Source organism: Geotrypetes seraphini, chromosome 1 (genome assembly GCF_902459505.1).
Source record: "Geotrypetes seraphini chromosome 1, aGeoSer1.1, whole genome shotgun sequence".
NCBI lineage: Eukaryota > Metazoa > Chordata > Amphibia > Gymnophiona > Dermophiidae > Geotrypetes > Geotrypetes seraphini.
The window spans coordinates 262,833,880-262,850,655 of record NC_047084.1 but is presented as its reverse complement, the minus strand read 5'-3'; the positions used below and the strand labels follow the sequence as shown (position 1 = coordinate 262,850,655).

General features: G+C 44.1%; 1 protein-coding gene across 6 annotated transcripts in view; it reads left to right on the top strand.

The window, feature by feature from the left end:
* The window catches only part of HTT (huntingtin), an 831,912-nt gene that overhangs the window by 259,864 nt on the left and 555,272 nt on the right, over positions 1-16,776 (top strand). For all 6 annotated transcript variants that reach the window (XM_033950363.1, XM_033950354.1, XM_033950401.1 and 3 more), the window contains 2 exons: positions 11,535-11,672; positions 16,470-16,628. In XM_033950363.1, the coding sequence (XP_033806254.1) occupies positions 11,535-11,672; positions 16,470-16,628 (297 nt within the window). The remainder of the gene's footprint in view (positions 1-11,534; positions 11,673-16,469; positions 16,629-16,776) is intronic.

The following is a 16,776-nucleotide window of genomic DNA, read 5'->3' as shown; positions in this document are numbered from 1 at the left end:
TCTGTGATATATTCATATCTCAAAATATGGGTGAAACAGATGAAATTCCCATGGTGGGGGCAAAACCTAAACATAAATCTGTCAGCTTTCAGCTTAGGGTATCCTATTTCTGTGTCAAATCTATTTAATTTTTCCAAGTGCAAGTTGCTTACTGATATTGGGTATTCTCTACAGACAGCAAGATAAATCAGATAGTTATATACCACCTTCGCAGTTGACTCCTCAGCTGTGTAATTTATTGAGGAGACTCCTGAAGTAGATGTGCTTATAGTTCTATACAAACTAAAAAAAATTGTCTCTGATCAAGTTGTATCACTATAATATTCTTAGCATTTGACTGCACAACTCATATTCTGGGAGAACTGCTTTACTCATGTTACCCCTCTCCTAAAGTTAATTTATTGGCTTCCCATCCATTTCCTAATACAATTCAAACTTCTCTTACTGACCTACAAATGCACTCACTCAGCTGCCCCCACTATTTCTCTTCACTTATCTTCCCCTATGATTCCACCCCTCTGCCCCTCCATCCGTGAACTCCGCTCATCTGGTAAATCCCTCCTTTCTTTGCTCTTCTCTTTGGCTGCCAACTCGACTCCGTCCCTTCCGCCTTCCTGTGCAGTATGCTTGGAACTAGTGGCACAAATCCCTACAGTGGGCTCCATCTCTGGCAATGTTCATGGCCCAGTTAAAAGCCCACCTCTTTGAGAGTGCTTTCGAATCCTAACTCCTCTCACCTTGTGCTCTGTATTCCTAACCCTATATGTCATGTCTGCCTGTCCAAGTTAGATTGTAAGCTCTTCCGAGCAGGGACTGTCTATAAATATGAAAATGTACAGCACTGTGTATACCTTTAGCGCTATATAAGTGATAAGTAGCAATAATAGTAGTAGTAGTAGCATTATCTAAAGCTTCCTGAATTTTGGTAGAATGCCTAGTGATAAATTAAGATTTACTGTTTCAAGAATATTGTCAGCTCAAAACAGAAAATGTTTTTGCCAAAAATGAACTGGGACAACATTGGTGGAAATTCACCCGCTATTTTCCAGACTAATCCGTGTTTGGGGATTGAAGTTAGAGAAAGTATTTTGATTTGGGCAAGTCAAAAATATTAGGAGACATAGAAGAAGTGTTTTGGGCCAGCGCTTTTAAAAGAATAGCAGAAAAGTATATCAGTTACACTGGTCAACAAGCGTTTTGCTACTGGAGTTCTGTCACCTGTATCTTAACAAGGGCTACATGCTGACTCTAAATCTGAAAACAGTTTTTGTCTATCACATCCTGTTTTAAAGTTATACGTCAGTTTGTATTTATATCATTTTTGTTAACGCTACCGTGAAGTGTTGGTATTTTACTGTTTCTGTAACACAATATTGAATTTTTAAATTTTGTTTGTTTTTGTCTAAGATATTATAATTATTATGAACAGATGAGGCTGTGTTAACCATCCTGATAATTTCTGTTATGTCTGCGGATAATTTACTGCACAAGATCAGTGAAAGAATCTGTCCAGTAGACTTCAAAGTGCATACAAGCATTATTTTGGCTGTAAAGTTGGTGACCAAGGTAAAGCGTGGGCACCTCATGTGTGCTGCATGTTTCTATTGTGGATTAACACAGTGGCTGAATTGGAAACGGAAGAAGATGCCTTTCACCGTACCCATGGTGTGGCGTGAACCAACAAATCATCACTCACTTATTTTTGCTTGGCAAAAATTGCTGGATTCACAAAGAGGAATAAATAAAAAACTGTGTATCCTGATTGTCTGTCAGCAATTAAACCCGTTCCTCATGACTCAGAGAATCCAGTTCATATTCCTTCCACTTCTGCAGCACAATGTGCCAAAAGTTCAGATGAAGAATGTGCCTCTGCTGCTGTGGTAGGATTGTTTGAACCTGAAGTGGATGAAAAACAATCTCACTGTTTACTCAAGATCTTGATCTGGTTAGAGACTTGTCACTGTCAAAGGAGAAAGCAGAATTGTTGCGTTCAAGGCTGAAGCAATAGAATCTTTTAAGACAGGACACCAAAATATCTTTTTTCCGTTATTGTCATACCATTCTGGCTTCCTTTTACCAAATGGAAGGAAACATTTGTTTCTGTACTGATATTAATGGTCTCATGCGTGAACTGGCTTATGAACATATTTCTGGCGAATGGAGACTATTCATTGATTCAAGCAAAGCAAGCCTTAAAGCGGTACTTTTACACAATGGAAACCAAAAGCCATCTGTTCCTGTTGCTCATGCAGTTGGGTTGAAGGAAACGTATGAGTCAGTGGAGACACTTTTAAAACTCATACGCTATACAGATCACCAGTGGAACCTCTGTGATGATCTCAAAGTTGTCACTCCTTCTGGGTCTGCAACTTGGGGTACACCAAATACATGTGCTGCTTGTGTCTTTGGAACAGTTGTGATGATTCCAACCACTACAGGCAGAAACAATGGCCAAACCGAGATGAATCCATACTTGACAGATACAATGTGAAGCACCTGCTGTTAGTACATCGTGAGAAAATCTATCTTCCAATACTTCACATAAAACTGGGTCTGCTGAAAAATTTTGTCAAGGCGATGGACAGAAATGGTGATGCGTTTCAGCACCTAAGAAGTATGTTTGGTTTTGAGAAAAGTGAAGCCAAAATCAAAGAAGGTGTTTTTGTTGGACCCAAAATCCATGAACTAATCTTTGATGATGCGTTCAAAACAGAAACTGAACCCAGCTGAATCAGCAGTATGGGAAGCATTTGTGCTGGTGGTTCAGTATTTTCTTGGTAATCACAGATCAGAGAATTATGCTGCGCTTGTGGAGAACATGCTGACTATATCGGCTAGTGGGTGCCAGAATGTCACTTAAAATGTACTTCTTACATTCCCACCTTGACTTCTTCCCACCCAATCTTGGTGATGTTAGTGATGAGCATGGGGAAAAATTTTATCAAGCTATCAAGGTGATGGAAAGCAGATATCAGGGAAAGTTCAATCCTAGTATGATGGTAGACTATTGTTGGTTCTTGCAAAGAGAGAGAAATGTACAGTACAAGCATAAAAGCAAGCATCTCAAACATTTCTGAACAAGCTGACATCACTTTTGTGTGAGTTAAGAGAGGTGTAAATATATGCTGTAGCATGTCGTCTCATTGTCTTCAGAGTAAACTCCTTAGCACAAATTTTGGGGGACATAGTTCATACTCACAATATTGTGCCGATATGGCAAACTGTCTAAAAAATCAGTAATGTGTATCTCAGAAACCTGATTTGCTAGCTGAATTTCAATTACAGATCTGAAATTGGTGTCATTAATTTAACTTAATTTAATTAATTTAATTTAACTTAATTAATTTAAGAACACTTCTTAAGTTCTCAGTAGCAAAGAAAAATGGTTTTGGTTTATTTTTGGTATTAATGGGTTATTAATATGAGACTTGTTGATCAAAATTGTAGTAAAGGTCTCCAAGTATAACATAAGAATATAAGAATAGCCTTACTGGGTCAGATCAATGGTCCATCAAGCCCAGTAGCCCGTTCTCATGGTGGCCAATCCAGGTCACTAGTACCTGGCCAAAACCCAAGATGTAGCAATGTTCCATGCTACTAATACAGGGCAAGCAGTGGCTTCCCCCATGTCTTTCTCAATAATAGACTATGTACTTTTTCTTCAGGAACTTGTCCAAACCTTTCTTAAAACCAGCTACGCTATTTCACTCTTACCACATCCTCTGGTAACGCGTTCCTGAGCTTAACTATTCTCTGAAAAAAAAATTTCCTCCTATTGGTTTTAAAAGTATTTCCCTTCATTTAAATTGAATCAGGTTGGGCAGACTGGATGGACCATTCGGGTCTTTATCTGCTGTCATCTACTATGTTACTATGTTACTATGATGCATTTAGGCAGAAAAAACAAGGAACACAAGTATAGAATGTCAGGTGCAACTCTGGGAAAGACCGAACAAGAAAAGGATAGATAAGACACGGAATCCGTCAGCGGAATGCGCAGCGGCGAAGAAAGCAAATAGAGAATGCTAGGCATGATAAAGAAGGGAATCATGAGTAGATCGGAGAATGTAATAATGCCACTTTTAGAGTGATGGTTAGACCACACTTGGAATACTGGGTCTAACATTGGTCTCCATACCTAAAGAAGATGAAAAACTGCTGGAGAGGGTGCAGAGACGAGCAATGAAGCTAGTGAAAGGTATGGAGAAACTGGATTATGAGGAACGACTTAAGAGGCTGGGGTTATTCTCCCTTGGGAAGAGGAGACTGCGAGGGGATCTGATCGAGACTTTCAAAATTCTGAAAGGAATCGACAAATTAGAGCAGGAAAAATGGTTATTTACAATGTTCAATGTGACATGGACAAGAAGGCATGGACTGAAGCTGAGGGGGGACAAGTCCAGGACAAATATCAGGAAGTTCTGTTTCACGCAGCGAGTGGTGGACACCTGGAATGCTCTCCCAGAGGAGGTTATTGCAGAATCCACCATTCTAGGATTTGAGGGTAAACTAGATGCACATCTCCGTATGAGAGGCATAGAGTGATATGGGTGACTAAAATTAAGCCAGGGTACACTTGGTGTGGCCTCCGCGTGTGCGGTTCGCTGGACTTGATGGACCTAGGTCTGATCCGGAGATGGCAGCTCTTATGAGTGTCCCCTTGTCTTTGTAATTTTAACAACTTTAAACAGTTTAGTGTCATCTGCAAATTTAATCACCTTACTCGTTCCAATTTCCAGATCATTTATAAATAAGTTAAATAGCACCGGTCCCAGTACAGACCCCTGTGGCACTCCACTGTTTACTCTCTTCCATTGAGAAAAATGACCATTTAGCCCTCCCCTCCCCTCCCCAAGAACCAATTCCTAATCCACAACTGAACTTTGCCACCTATCCCATGACACTTTAACTTTCTCAGAAGCCTCTGTCTTAGGGTTATTAACTAAAGTATTGGCACCTTGTCTACTTTTCTATAGACATTCCCCCCTTCTATGGTTTAGAGTAATTAATTCTCCTCTTTCCCTTTCTCTTATTTCAGATTTTTAAATTTGTTTCCTCTTGTGTTCTCTGCTAAAACCTATTTTTAATTTCTATATGATTTTATGTTAACTGCTTCTGTTACATATACACAGGAGTCTGTACTTTAGCTGTTGATTCCCAGTAACCGCGAATCTGAAGAAGGGTGTCATTTTAAGATCTTGAACTCCTCTCCTTCTGCAGTAGAGAATAGCCCCCTCTTCAGTTTACTCTTCTGCAAGTGAACTCAGAAGATGTTGTATTGTATTGTATTTATTTATTTATTTATTTATACCCCGCCTTTCCCAATAGAGTACAGCACAACAGGGGGGAAGGACAAATGCCTGTATCTTGGTGTAGTATACAGACCCCCAAGACAGCAGGTTGACCTGGATATGGAATTAATCAGAGATATAGAGAATATCACCTTGCGTGGGGACACAGTATTGTTAGGTGACTTCAATATGCCTGATGTGGATTGGACCACACTTTCCTCTGCAACCAGCAGCAGCAGGAGGCTATTCAACTCTATGCAGGGAGAAAGACTCAGGCAACTGGTATTGGAGCCAACAAGGAATCAGGCAATACTGGACCTGATACTTACCAACGGAGAAAGTGTCACAGAGGTCTCAGTGAGCGACACGTTGGCCTCCAGTGACCACAACATGGTATGGTTCAATCTCAGGAAAGGTTTCGCCAAATCTAACACATTAACCAAGGTCCTCAGCTTCAAGGACACCAACTTCGAGGGCATGGGGGATTTCATCCATCAGGCGCTGTAAAACCGAGCAGAAACAGATAATGTAGAAGAAATGTGCTCAACTCTGAAAGCTACCATAGAAGAAGCAACCAACCGCTATATAAAATCAGTAAGTAAATGGCGAAGAAACAATAAGCCACAGTGGTTCTCTGCGGAGATCTCAGACCTCATAAAAGAGAAGAAAAGAGCGTTCATCTCTTACAAACAATCAGGGAAGCAGGACTCTAGAGAAGACTATCTGGCCAAGTCAAGAGCCGTCAAAACAGCAGTCAGAGAGGCCAAATTCCGAATGGAGTAGAATCTAGCAAAGAACATCAAGAAGGGCGATAAATCCTTCTTCAGGTATATTAGTAACAGAAACACAGGTGGGATAGTACGCCTTAGGAAACCAGACGGGAACTATGTAGAATCGGACTCCAAAAAAGCTAAACTTTTAAATGAATACTTCTACTCAGTCTTCACCCGCAAGGCGCCGGGATCCGGCCCTCAGCTGCAGACAAGGGATAGCTCGGTAGACCCGTTTCGTAATTTCGAGTTTACGCCCAGCACTGTCTACTGTGAGCTGTCTAAACTCAAGGTTAACAAAGCGATAGGGCCAGACAACCTACACGCCAGGGTACTCAGGGAGTTAAGTGATGTCTTGGCGGAACCGCTATCCACGCTCTTCAATCTCTCCCTTAGTACAGGTAGAGTCCCGTCATTCTACTCCACAAAAAAGGATGCAGGACGGAGGCTGTGAACTACAGACCGGTGAGTCTCACATCAATAGTGAGAAAGCTAATGGAAACTCTAATCAAACGCCAATTGGATACAATCCTGAACAAGGAGACTCTACGAGATCCCTGTCAACATGGATTTACAATCAGCTTCTTTGACTGGGCGATGGGGAAGCTGGATGTTGGGGAGTCTCTGGACATCATATACTTGGACTTCAGCAAAGCATTCGATAGTGTACCACACCGCAGGTTGTTGAGCAAGATGAGTTCTATAGAATTGGGAGACACATTGACAGCATGGGTTGGCTTCATAGGGTGGTGGTGAACGGCATCCCCTCCGAAACGACGGCGGTGATCAGTGGAGTGCCACAGGGCTCGGTCTTGGGCCCGTCCTGTTCAACATCTTCATAAGGGACTTGGCTGAGGGGCTTCGAGGTAAAATAACGCTATTCACCGATGACGCCAAACTATGCAATGTAGTAGGCAAGAACACAACAGACAAAAGCATAGTGCCTGAAGAAAACTCAATGCCCAACAGTATGGTGTACGACCTACTCCTACTGGAGCGCTGGTCCAGGACCTGGCAACTAAGTTTCAATGCCAAAAAATGTAAAGTCATGCACCTTGGCAGCCAAAATCCATGCAAGACTTACACCCTTAATGGTGAGATCCTAGCGAGGACTGTAGCAGAACGAGACTTAGGGGTGATCATCAGTGAGGACATGAAGACTGCCAAGCAAGTGGAGAAAGCTTCATCTAAGGCTAGACAGATCATAGGTTGTATATGTAGGAGTTTCGTCAGCCATAAGCCCAAAGTCATTATGCCATTGTATAGATCCATGGTGAGACCCCCATCTGGAATACTGTGTACAATTCTGGAGGCCGCATTACCACAAAGATGTGCTGAGACTTGAGTCGGTCCAGCGAATGGCCACCCAGATGGTCTCGGGACTCAAGGATCTCCCGTATGAGGAACTGCTGGATAAATTGCAGCTATACTCACTCGAGGAAAGCAGAGAGAGGGGAGACATGATCGAGACGTTCAAATATTTCACGGGCTGTATCGAGGTGGAAGAGGATATCTTCTTTTTCAAAGGTCCCACGGCAACAAGAGGGCATCCGTGGAAAATCAGGGGCTACAAAGGTGCTCTGCTCTGATGCAGAGCCTTACAATAGAGGGCTTTGTTCAGGTATGCTTCATCATACTGCCTTCCTCCATGGGGAAATGCGCAGAACACCTTTGGAGTAGCATCAGAAGAGGTAGACTGACAGCAGTCACATGAGAAAGGCAAATCTCTGGAAGACATCCTGAACCTCATAAAAGCTGCTGTTGAAAGCCTGAGTACTAGGGCCCAAAACAATTTCCTTAAAATCAACAAACAAAAGACCAGGGTGCTCTGGTTCAGCAATTACAGTCAAGCTACTTTGCAAGGAGCTAGTGCTACTAATTGGTGCTAATAACGAACTCCGTTACAGTAGATTCAACGCTATCATTCAAGGGCCAAATCGCCTCTCTGACAAAGAAATTTTTTCTTCAGACTGAGACAACTGAGAATAATCAGACCAGCCCTGTCTCAAAGCAGCTTTAGGAAGGTGGCACAAGCCGTCTTACTGCCGCACCTAGACTACTGCATCTCCCTATACTATGATTCCACAGAGAAAGAAATAAAATGCCTACAATTGCTTCAAAATTCAGTTGCAAGGCTTATCTTCCAATCACACCGCTTTGAGAGGGCCAGCCCACTGCTACTCAAACTACACTGGCTACCTGTGGGAAAAAAGAACTCGCTATAAGTTAGCCTATATGATTCACAAGTCCATCTTTGGAGAAAACTCCAGCAGACTAGTGGACAGCATTCCAATCTCACACACCTTCCTTAACTCAAGGACCCCACACAGTGTTTTAAAATACCATTTCCATCTTCTCAAGGAGTATGGTGGAAGAGGATGTTCAACTCCACTCAGACATCCACTCAGGGCTGGATTAATGGATAGGCTCAGTAGGCACGTGCCTAGGGCCCAAAATAGTCAGGGAGGCTCGCTGAAGGACGACTTACCATGCAAACTTTTTTCACACGGCAACGGGCCCCCACCTGACAACGACGACAACACCGGCCGGCCTTCCCTGGCATCGACGGACGGCAATATGGCCTCCCACCTGCATCAATGGCAACACGGCCAACTGAGCTCCAAGAAGGTCCCGCAATGAATGCATCTGCCAGTCCATGTCCCTCCCAAGTCACTTACTTCTTCCGGCAGACGCAGTCATCGCTGGATCTTCATGGAGCTGAACCGGCCGCGTTGCCGTTGATTGGGGGGAAGGGGGGCCGTGTTGCCATCCGTTGATGCTGGGGGGAGGGCTGGTGTTGTCATCATCGAAGCAGTGGGGGGGGGGGCATTGCTGGGGGGGGGGGCGTTTCCATTGCCAGGTGGAAAGGGTGGTGGAGAGAGAAAGGGGGCAGATGCTAATGGAATTGATGTGCAGGGAAAGGGGGAAGACATAAGGGGGAAGGATACTGGAGGGAATTGGGTTGGAGGGAAAGAAAAAGGGCAGATGCTGATGGAATTGGTGGCAGGGAAAGGGGGAAGACATAAGAGGGAAGGATACTGGATGGATTTAGGTTGGAGGGAAAGAAAGGAGGCAGAAGCTGATGGAATTGGTATGCAGGGAAAGGAGGAAGGATACTGGATAGAATTGGGTTGGAGGGAAAGAAAGGGGGCAACTGCTGAAGGAATTGGTGTGCAGGGAAAGGGGGAAGACTTAAGGGGGAAGAATACTGGATGGAATTGGGTTGGAGGGAAAGAAAGGGGGGCTGATGCTGATGGAAGTGGGGGGAAGGGAGAGGAGAGAGTGAAATGCCAGACCATGGGGGTGTGGGGGAGGGAAGGGAAGAAGAGGAGAGGAAAGAGATGCCAGACCATTGGAGGAGGGAATGGAAGAAGATGGATGCCAGACCAATGAGGGTGAAGGGAAACATGGAAGGGGGAGGCATACAGTTTCTGGATGTAGCATAGAAGGACAGAAGATGAAAGGAAGAGAGTGACAAGAAGATGAGGAGAGCAGAAACCAGAGAAGACAAAGGTAGAAAAAAATTTTCTATTTATTTTTTTGCTTTAGGGGACATGCATCACTGTTTCTGTGGTGTTGCTTTGTATGCAGGGTCCAGCTTCTTGGTGGTTCAATTTAACCTTTGTCTACGTATTTCTATTTTATCCCCCCCTTTTACAGAACTGTAGAGCATTTTTTTTAGCGCTGGCTGTGGTGGTAACCCAGATGCTGAGAATTCTATGAACATCTGAGCTGTTACCACCATAGCTAAAAACCATACTACAGTTTTGTAAAAGGGGAGAGGTTAGTTTGTGATTACATATTCCATACTATCCAAAGGTGTTTTCTGTGTTCTGTTTGTATGGAAGACATGGTTTTTTGTTAGCATTGACTAACAAAAAACCTTGTTTGGCGAAATGCATCGGGCATGGTTCTTGGGAGTACCTGATTTGAATCTCCTTATTTTCTGCCAATCTTCTTTTGTTTCATGTTGGATTCTTTGGTGGACTCTTGTCTTGTTGTTTCATTGCAAGTTAACATACATGGAGTGGAACATACTAGAGGAGTTACAGATTTGGTTGTTTATACATACCTATGGGTTACAGTTGGTTGATGTAGAGTGAGGCAGTTGAGAGACGTTGTAAACTTGATTATTAATATAGACTTATATTTCAGATAGTATTACTGCTTTATAATATATTTGAACACTTTTATATAGTTCATGGAAAGGGTTCAGAGTTAAAGTCCTGGGTAAGTAGGTGGGAAGGGAAGGAAGGGGGATTTGTTCAGAGATGTTTGGGGGTTACATAGAAGAAAAACTGTGCACTGGTATGTGAATCTTTGTTTGTTTTGAATTTAAAAAAAAGAAATACATGTGGAAATAAAAAAGTAAAGAACAAAACAGATAAATAGGGGTGAGGCATGGGCAGGGCCAGGGGGGCCCAGTGTACTTGTGTGCCTAGGGGGCCCTCGAAGAATTAATTCTGTCCTGGCTCCACTTATGAGTTCCTAGGACCACATATCTGGAACAGTCTACCAACCTACCTGCGACAACTTCCTACACATTGCCTTTTCAGAAAAAAAAACCTAAAAACATCTCTCTTCCCTAAGTAGGCTCTACTCTGTCCCAGCCCTCTTCATCCCACAGACTTATCTGGCATTACTAATCTCACTTCTCAACAACACTGTACTACAAATGTAACCATCTTGCTGTAAGCTGCAATGAGTTCCTGTTGAAAATTGTGGGATATAAGAAGTTGTAATGTATTATAAAGGGAAGAAGATGTTGGCTACAGGACTGGGAGAGGGAATGGGAGAACAGATGCTGCACCTTGGGTGGTAGAACAAGGAAAAGGGAAGAGGAAGTGAGAAATGAGAGACTGGATCGGGGAAGGGAGATGCTGACCATGGGACAGGAAGAAGAAATGTGAGAGAGATGGTCACCTGCCATGCCATGCCTCTGGTATGCAACCTAATCACAAGTCATGATTTCTCAATACTTAAAGGTGTAAATTATGATGTGATGTATACACGTAGCCAACCTACTGTATTTGAGTATCTATCTTAAGTTACACTGATTTTCTAAAGGATCCGATATTCATATTTTCTCTTTGACAATTATCCCATAGAAAGTACATGCATACACTTACACATGTTCTTTGGTATAACAGATCTCTAATCCCATTCCAAGCCATTCCTTGGGATCACCTCTGCAGAAGTCAGATAAACTTATGTGCATACATCCTAGGTATGAAAGTCCATTTACCTGTAGAAATGCCTTGAAAAATTATTTATTTAGATTTAGCGCACATATTTTCAGTAATAGCTCAAGGTGAGTTATGTTCAGATACACTAGAGATGCTTTCCCTATCCCCTGTTCCCTAAAATTTCCTGACTTCAATTGGAAAAAGTGGATTACTTTGTCGATATTTAGTAACAGCTAGAGAAGTGATATTAATTTTTTGTTTGTTTGTTTCCTGAATTATATTTTCAGTGTTGGTTCCTGACAAGGAGGTGCGGGTGAGTGTGAAAGCGTTAGCCGTAAGCTGTGTTGGAGCAGCTGTTGGCCTATATCCTGAAGCTTTTTTCAGCAGGCTTTATAGAACTCCCACTGAAACTACAGAACAACATGGTATGTGGAATTTTCTAATGGATTTTGCATGTCTAGGGATTTATTTACTGAAGTTTTTTGTATATTGGGAAAAATGTTAAAAGAAATAGGATCCCTTTCTTCAATATATGACTATTCTAAATATTTCCCTTGTGCGCCATAATTTTTTTTTTAAACTATGTTGGTTCAGTTCTGATTGTACTACAACTAAGAAAAGGGAAGCTAGTATCTTATAGACAGTTTTGTAATAGATCATTTCTCTTGTATATTCTTCATTTATGTGATGTAGAGGTTGTGGTTTTTTTGGGCTTTCTGCACCTGTCAGGAAGGCACCAATTTTTCCGGAATACATAGCTGTTCAGAACAATTTGGAAGCCTCTGGAAGCTAGTAGAAGGTAAGGAGTGCCTTTGGTAACCAGTGGGAAGGGTCTGCTGTCAATAGTAGCTACACTCCTCACCCCTACACTGATTATATATTCCAACCCTTACCCAGCCAAACTGTCTTAGGTCCCATCTTCTGTCTCTGACCTGTAACTTTAAGGGTGACCCTTTCATGCTAAGCCTGCAGCTTAGGACCTGAAAGAAGACACTACTGCTATATTCTCACAGGTTAGCACTGCAAGGCAGTTGCTTACAGAGCAAGAAAGAGAGAACCAGGGCCAAGTAACAGAACCAGAGAAGTTGCTGCCATGTGGAGGTATGAAGAAACGACTGCACCCCTTAATATCCTAAGGAAGAGACTCTTCAGGTTACTTGCTTTGTCAGCCAGGTGCCCTGTCCTTATCATTATCAGAGCAGGTACTACCCAGAGCTGAAGGAGAATAGAACTAAACATCCACCTTAAGCATCCTGAGTAAACAGGATCCTAACTGCAAAGATAACACCCATTACCAGAGCTACTGAGTTTACCACCAGCTGCCTGCAGGATGCAAGTCTTACTATCTTGTGTACTGCATTGATAATTATAAACTAAATTGATAATTATAAATCCTGCAGTTTGAGTGTGTGTGTGAGATCCTCACTCCATCCAGTGAATAGGTTTGGAGAGTAGAGGTGAACTGAGGGGAAGATTCTCAAAACTTTAATGCCGTTGCTAAACTGTTTACCGATGGTTTAGCCTGTATGCATTTTAGCGGCGGATTGTCAAAACGTATTATCAGTCAATAGCGAGCTTTCTAGCAGTCTCCGACAAAGACATGCAAATAGGCTCTTCAACATTGAAATGAGCCCTCTGGTGGATTGTTAAAAAAAATGCCGAGCCATTTTCTAAAAGCGGCATCAACTTTTTACAACAAAAATAAGCGACTTGTCCAGGGGTGCGCCAGTCAGTGTATGAGACTGCTAGAAAGCCTGTGTTGTGATGCTGCAGGAGAGATGCCCATTCTCTCTCCTGCTGCATCACAACACTCCTCCCCTGCTGCGGTAGCAAACACCCCCACCCACAAACAGTGGTGATACCCCTCCTACAGTGGTAGAGATGCCCACTCTCCCCGCTGCCAATACACATGCTGCCACTCAGCTGCGCACACTGCCCGCAGCAGGAGAGATTCCCACGCCCCCACTGCCAAGACACCTGCTGCCACTCAGCCGTGCTCACCCCCCGCAGCGGGAGAAATGCCCACTCTCCCTGCTGCCAGCCTGAAGTCATAATGCCGTTGTACAGGGCCAGGGTGAGACCTCATCTGGAGTACTGTGTGCAATTCTGGAGGCCACATTACAGTAAAGATGTGCGCAGAATTGAATCAGTTCAGCGGATGGCCACCAGGATGATCTCAGGACTCAAGGGTCTCTCGTACGAAGAGAAACTGAACAAATTGCAGCTCTATACTCTCGAGGAACGTAGGGAGAGGGGAGACATGATCGAAACATTTAAGTACCTCACGGGACGTGTCGAAGTGGAAGATGATATTTTCTTTCTCAAGAGACCCTCGGCCACAAGAGGGCACCCGCTCAAACTCAGGGGCGGAAAATTTCATGGCGACACCAGAAAGTATTTCTTCACAGAGAGAGTGGTTGATCATTGGAACAAGCTTCCAGTGCATGTGATCGAGGCAGACAGCGTGCCAGACTTTAAGAATAAATGGGATACCCATGTGGGATCCCTACGAGGGTCAAGATAAGGAAATCGGGTCATTAGGGCATAGACAGGGGGTGGGTAAGCAGAGTGGGCAGACTTGATGGGCTGTAGCCCTTTTCTGCCGTCATCTTCTATGTTTCTATGTTTCTAAGTGACCTCCCCCTGCCTCCGAAGCCCCCTCCCCCACCTCTGATGTCCCCTCCCCCTTACCTCAACATAGATGCAAGGAGGACGCAGAATCCCTCCTCCCAGCTGGCCTGCCTGCATTGTCTAAAATGAGCCTTCCCCTTCCCGGAGCATCTTGAGATGCACCAGGGAGGGGGCCTAAGGCTCTGATTGGCCCAAGTTGTATAAGGCCTCTCCCATGGGAGGGACCTTATATAACCTGGGTTAATCAAGGCCTCAGGCCCCCTCCCCAGATGCACCGAGAAGGGGTCTAAAGCTCTGACTGGCCTGAACTCCTAAAGCCCATCCTATGGGGCATCCGGGCCAATCAGAGCCTTAGGCCCCTTCACGGTACATCCGCGGAGGGACCTGAGGCTCTGATTGGTCCAGATGTATAAGGCTCCTCCCTTTAAGTTATCGGCATTTGTGGATGATATCTTAGCACACCTTACGGATCCTGTGCCTTCCTTAACGGTCTTATTTGGATTTGATTAAAGAATATGGAGACTATGCAGGTTTTCGCTTAAACTTTGACAAATCAGAAGCGTTGGCATCCTTGGTAGCGGTTCAGGCCCTTTGGGGGAATGGGTTTCCTTTGACCTGGGCGCAAGGGCAGTTTGTGTACTTGGGGCCTCTGATGACTATGAAAGTTTCCCTATTATATCACCTTAATGTGGACAAGCTTCAGCAGCAGGCGGAGCTCTTGCTAGATACTTGTCAGGCATTGTCCCCTTTCTCTGATGGGGCGCATTTGCTTGGTTAAGATGTTTATCTTTCCCAAATGGCTGTATGTGTTGCAGACTCTGCCATTGTGTTTGACGAAGAAAGATTTGCGCATCTTTTATAAAGGGGTTACTCGTTTCTGTTGGGCGGCCAAGAAACCGAAATTGCAGTTGTCTCAGCTACTGGGGAATTGGCGTAAGGTGGGGTTAGGTTTACCAGATGTTAGGGTTTATAATTATGGGTGTTTACTTCGCCATTTGAAGGACTGGTTGAATTTGTCTAGCAGCTACACTCCTCTTCAGATGGAACGTGAGTTTTATGCACCCTTTGATGTGTTTGCGTTACTCCATAGCCCCTGGAAGGCACTGCCATCTTCTCTCAGATCTAGTGTGTTAGTATGTGCATTGCAAGCAGCCTGGCATTGGCTAGTGCGAGCCCTGGAGGGGGATCCGATGGTCACTGAACTCTTGCTATTGCGGGGTAATCCAGCCTTTCCTCTGAGTAGGGAGTCCCGGGAGTATGTATTTTGGGGAGAGAGAGGGGTTTATTGATTAGAACATCTCTTGGGGGCCGATGGGGAGCTGTTGGCCCATGCAGATTTGTTGACCATGGTGAGGGAGACCTGGGGAGCGCAGTTTGCATGTCATCAAGTGGAGCATTATGTGGGCTCCCTCGACAGCACAATTGAGCAAGCATTTGGGGGCCAGGCTGCGGGAGTTGTTCGCCAGGGAGGAGGGGGTGTTCCTCTCGGTGTCCAGTATTCATGCTAGTTTGCAAAATTTACTACCAGCCAAGGATTACCATTAACTCTAGGGTAAATAAGAAAGGGAATTGCAGATTAATTTGGGACACTGGGATGTTGCTCGTACCTTGAGGGCGACGCCTGGGGTGACCCCGTATGCATGGTTGCGAGAAATGTATTATAGGGTGACCTTACGTGCCTTTTATACTCGTACACAGTTATATTACAGTGGAGGCCTACCTATACCACTGTGTCTTAAATGTGGAACGGGGGGGGGGACACACTTTGGGGCATGCCTTTTGGGCTTGCCCCATTATCCAGCGCTTCTGGGGGCGTATCATCTCCTACATGTCAGGGTTGATTGGTAGAATTTTGCGCAGTACTCCAGCCCACTTCGTATTGGATTTGCTAGAGGCTTATGGCCATTTGCCTAGGGGAAACCGGGCTCTTTGCAGGAAGATAAGCTTACTGGCCAGGAAATGTATTCTCCAATGTTGGACGGTTCCGGACTCTCCTGCGTTTTGGCATTGGCGGAACCAGTTGCATCAGTTGACCATCTGGGAGGCAAGAGATGCGGGAGGGTCTCGGAAGCGCTAGATGATGTTCTTGAATATTTGGGAGCCATATCTGCAGTCCTTGCATCCAAAGGGACGCAGTGAGGTTTTAAGATGGGTGTCCTAAATTGGGTGCTCAGTTTGTAGGGATGAGAGAGCAATGTTGGGGCGGGGTGGAGAGTACATCCTGGAAGGGGGGATGGGAGGGAACTGGGGGAGGGGAGGTGGGGGGTGTTTTGAAAGGTTCTGGCATTAAGCTACAGGTATGTTCATTGGGGGGGAGTGTTTCTTTGGGGTTCATCAGAGTCCAGGGCCCTGGAGTGCTCTTCCGTCACCTCTGGCCTTGTTTGCCCAGAGTAGAGTACAGGGGGGGGGGGGTTGGCTGTTGCTACTCTTATCTTGTACATGTTTGATGTAATGTTGTTTATGATGCATCATTGCATATACTGTGCACCATTTGTGTGCTTTTGTATTGCTCTCGCTGTTGTTTGCATCAATAAAAATTGTTTAAACCTAAAAAAAAAATAAGAGTTATTTTTTAACTTTACATTTTGCAGAAAACCAATATGTGTCAGATGTTCTGAATTATATTAACCATGGTGATCCGCAGATAAGAGGAGCTACTGCCATTCTCTGTGGTACTATTATCTACTCCATTCTCAATATGTCTCGATTTGATGCTGAAAACTGGTTAGTGAGAATCAGAAGTTCAACAGGTAAGTCATGTCTTTTTTTTTCTAAACTCTTTATTTTTAACATCATAACAGAACTCATGAAGCACTTTTGTTTCTTCAATGCCTATGAATGAATGCACCATAATGCTAAACAGTATAACACCTCCCCCCATTCTTCCTTCACCAAATG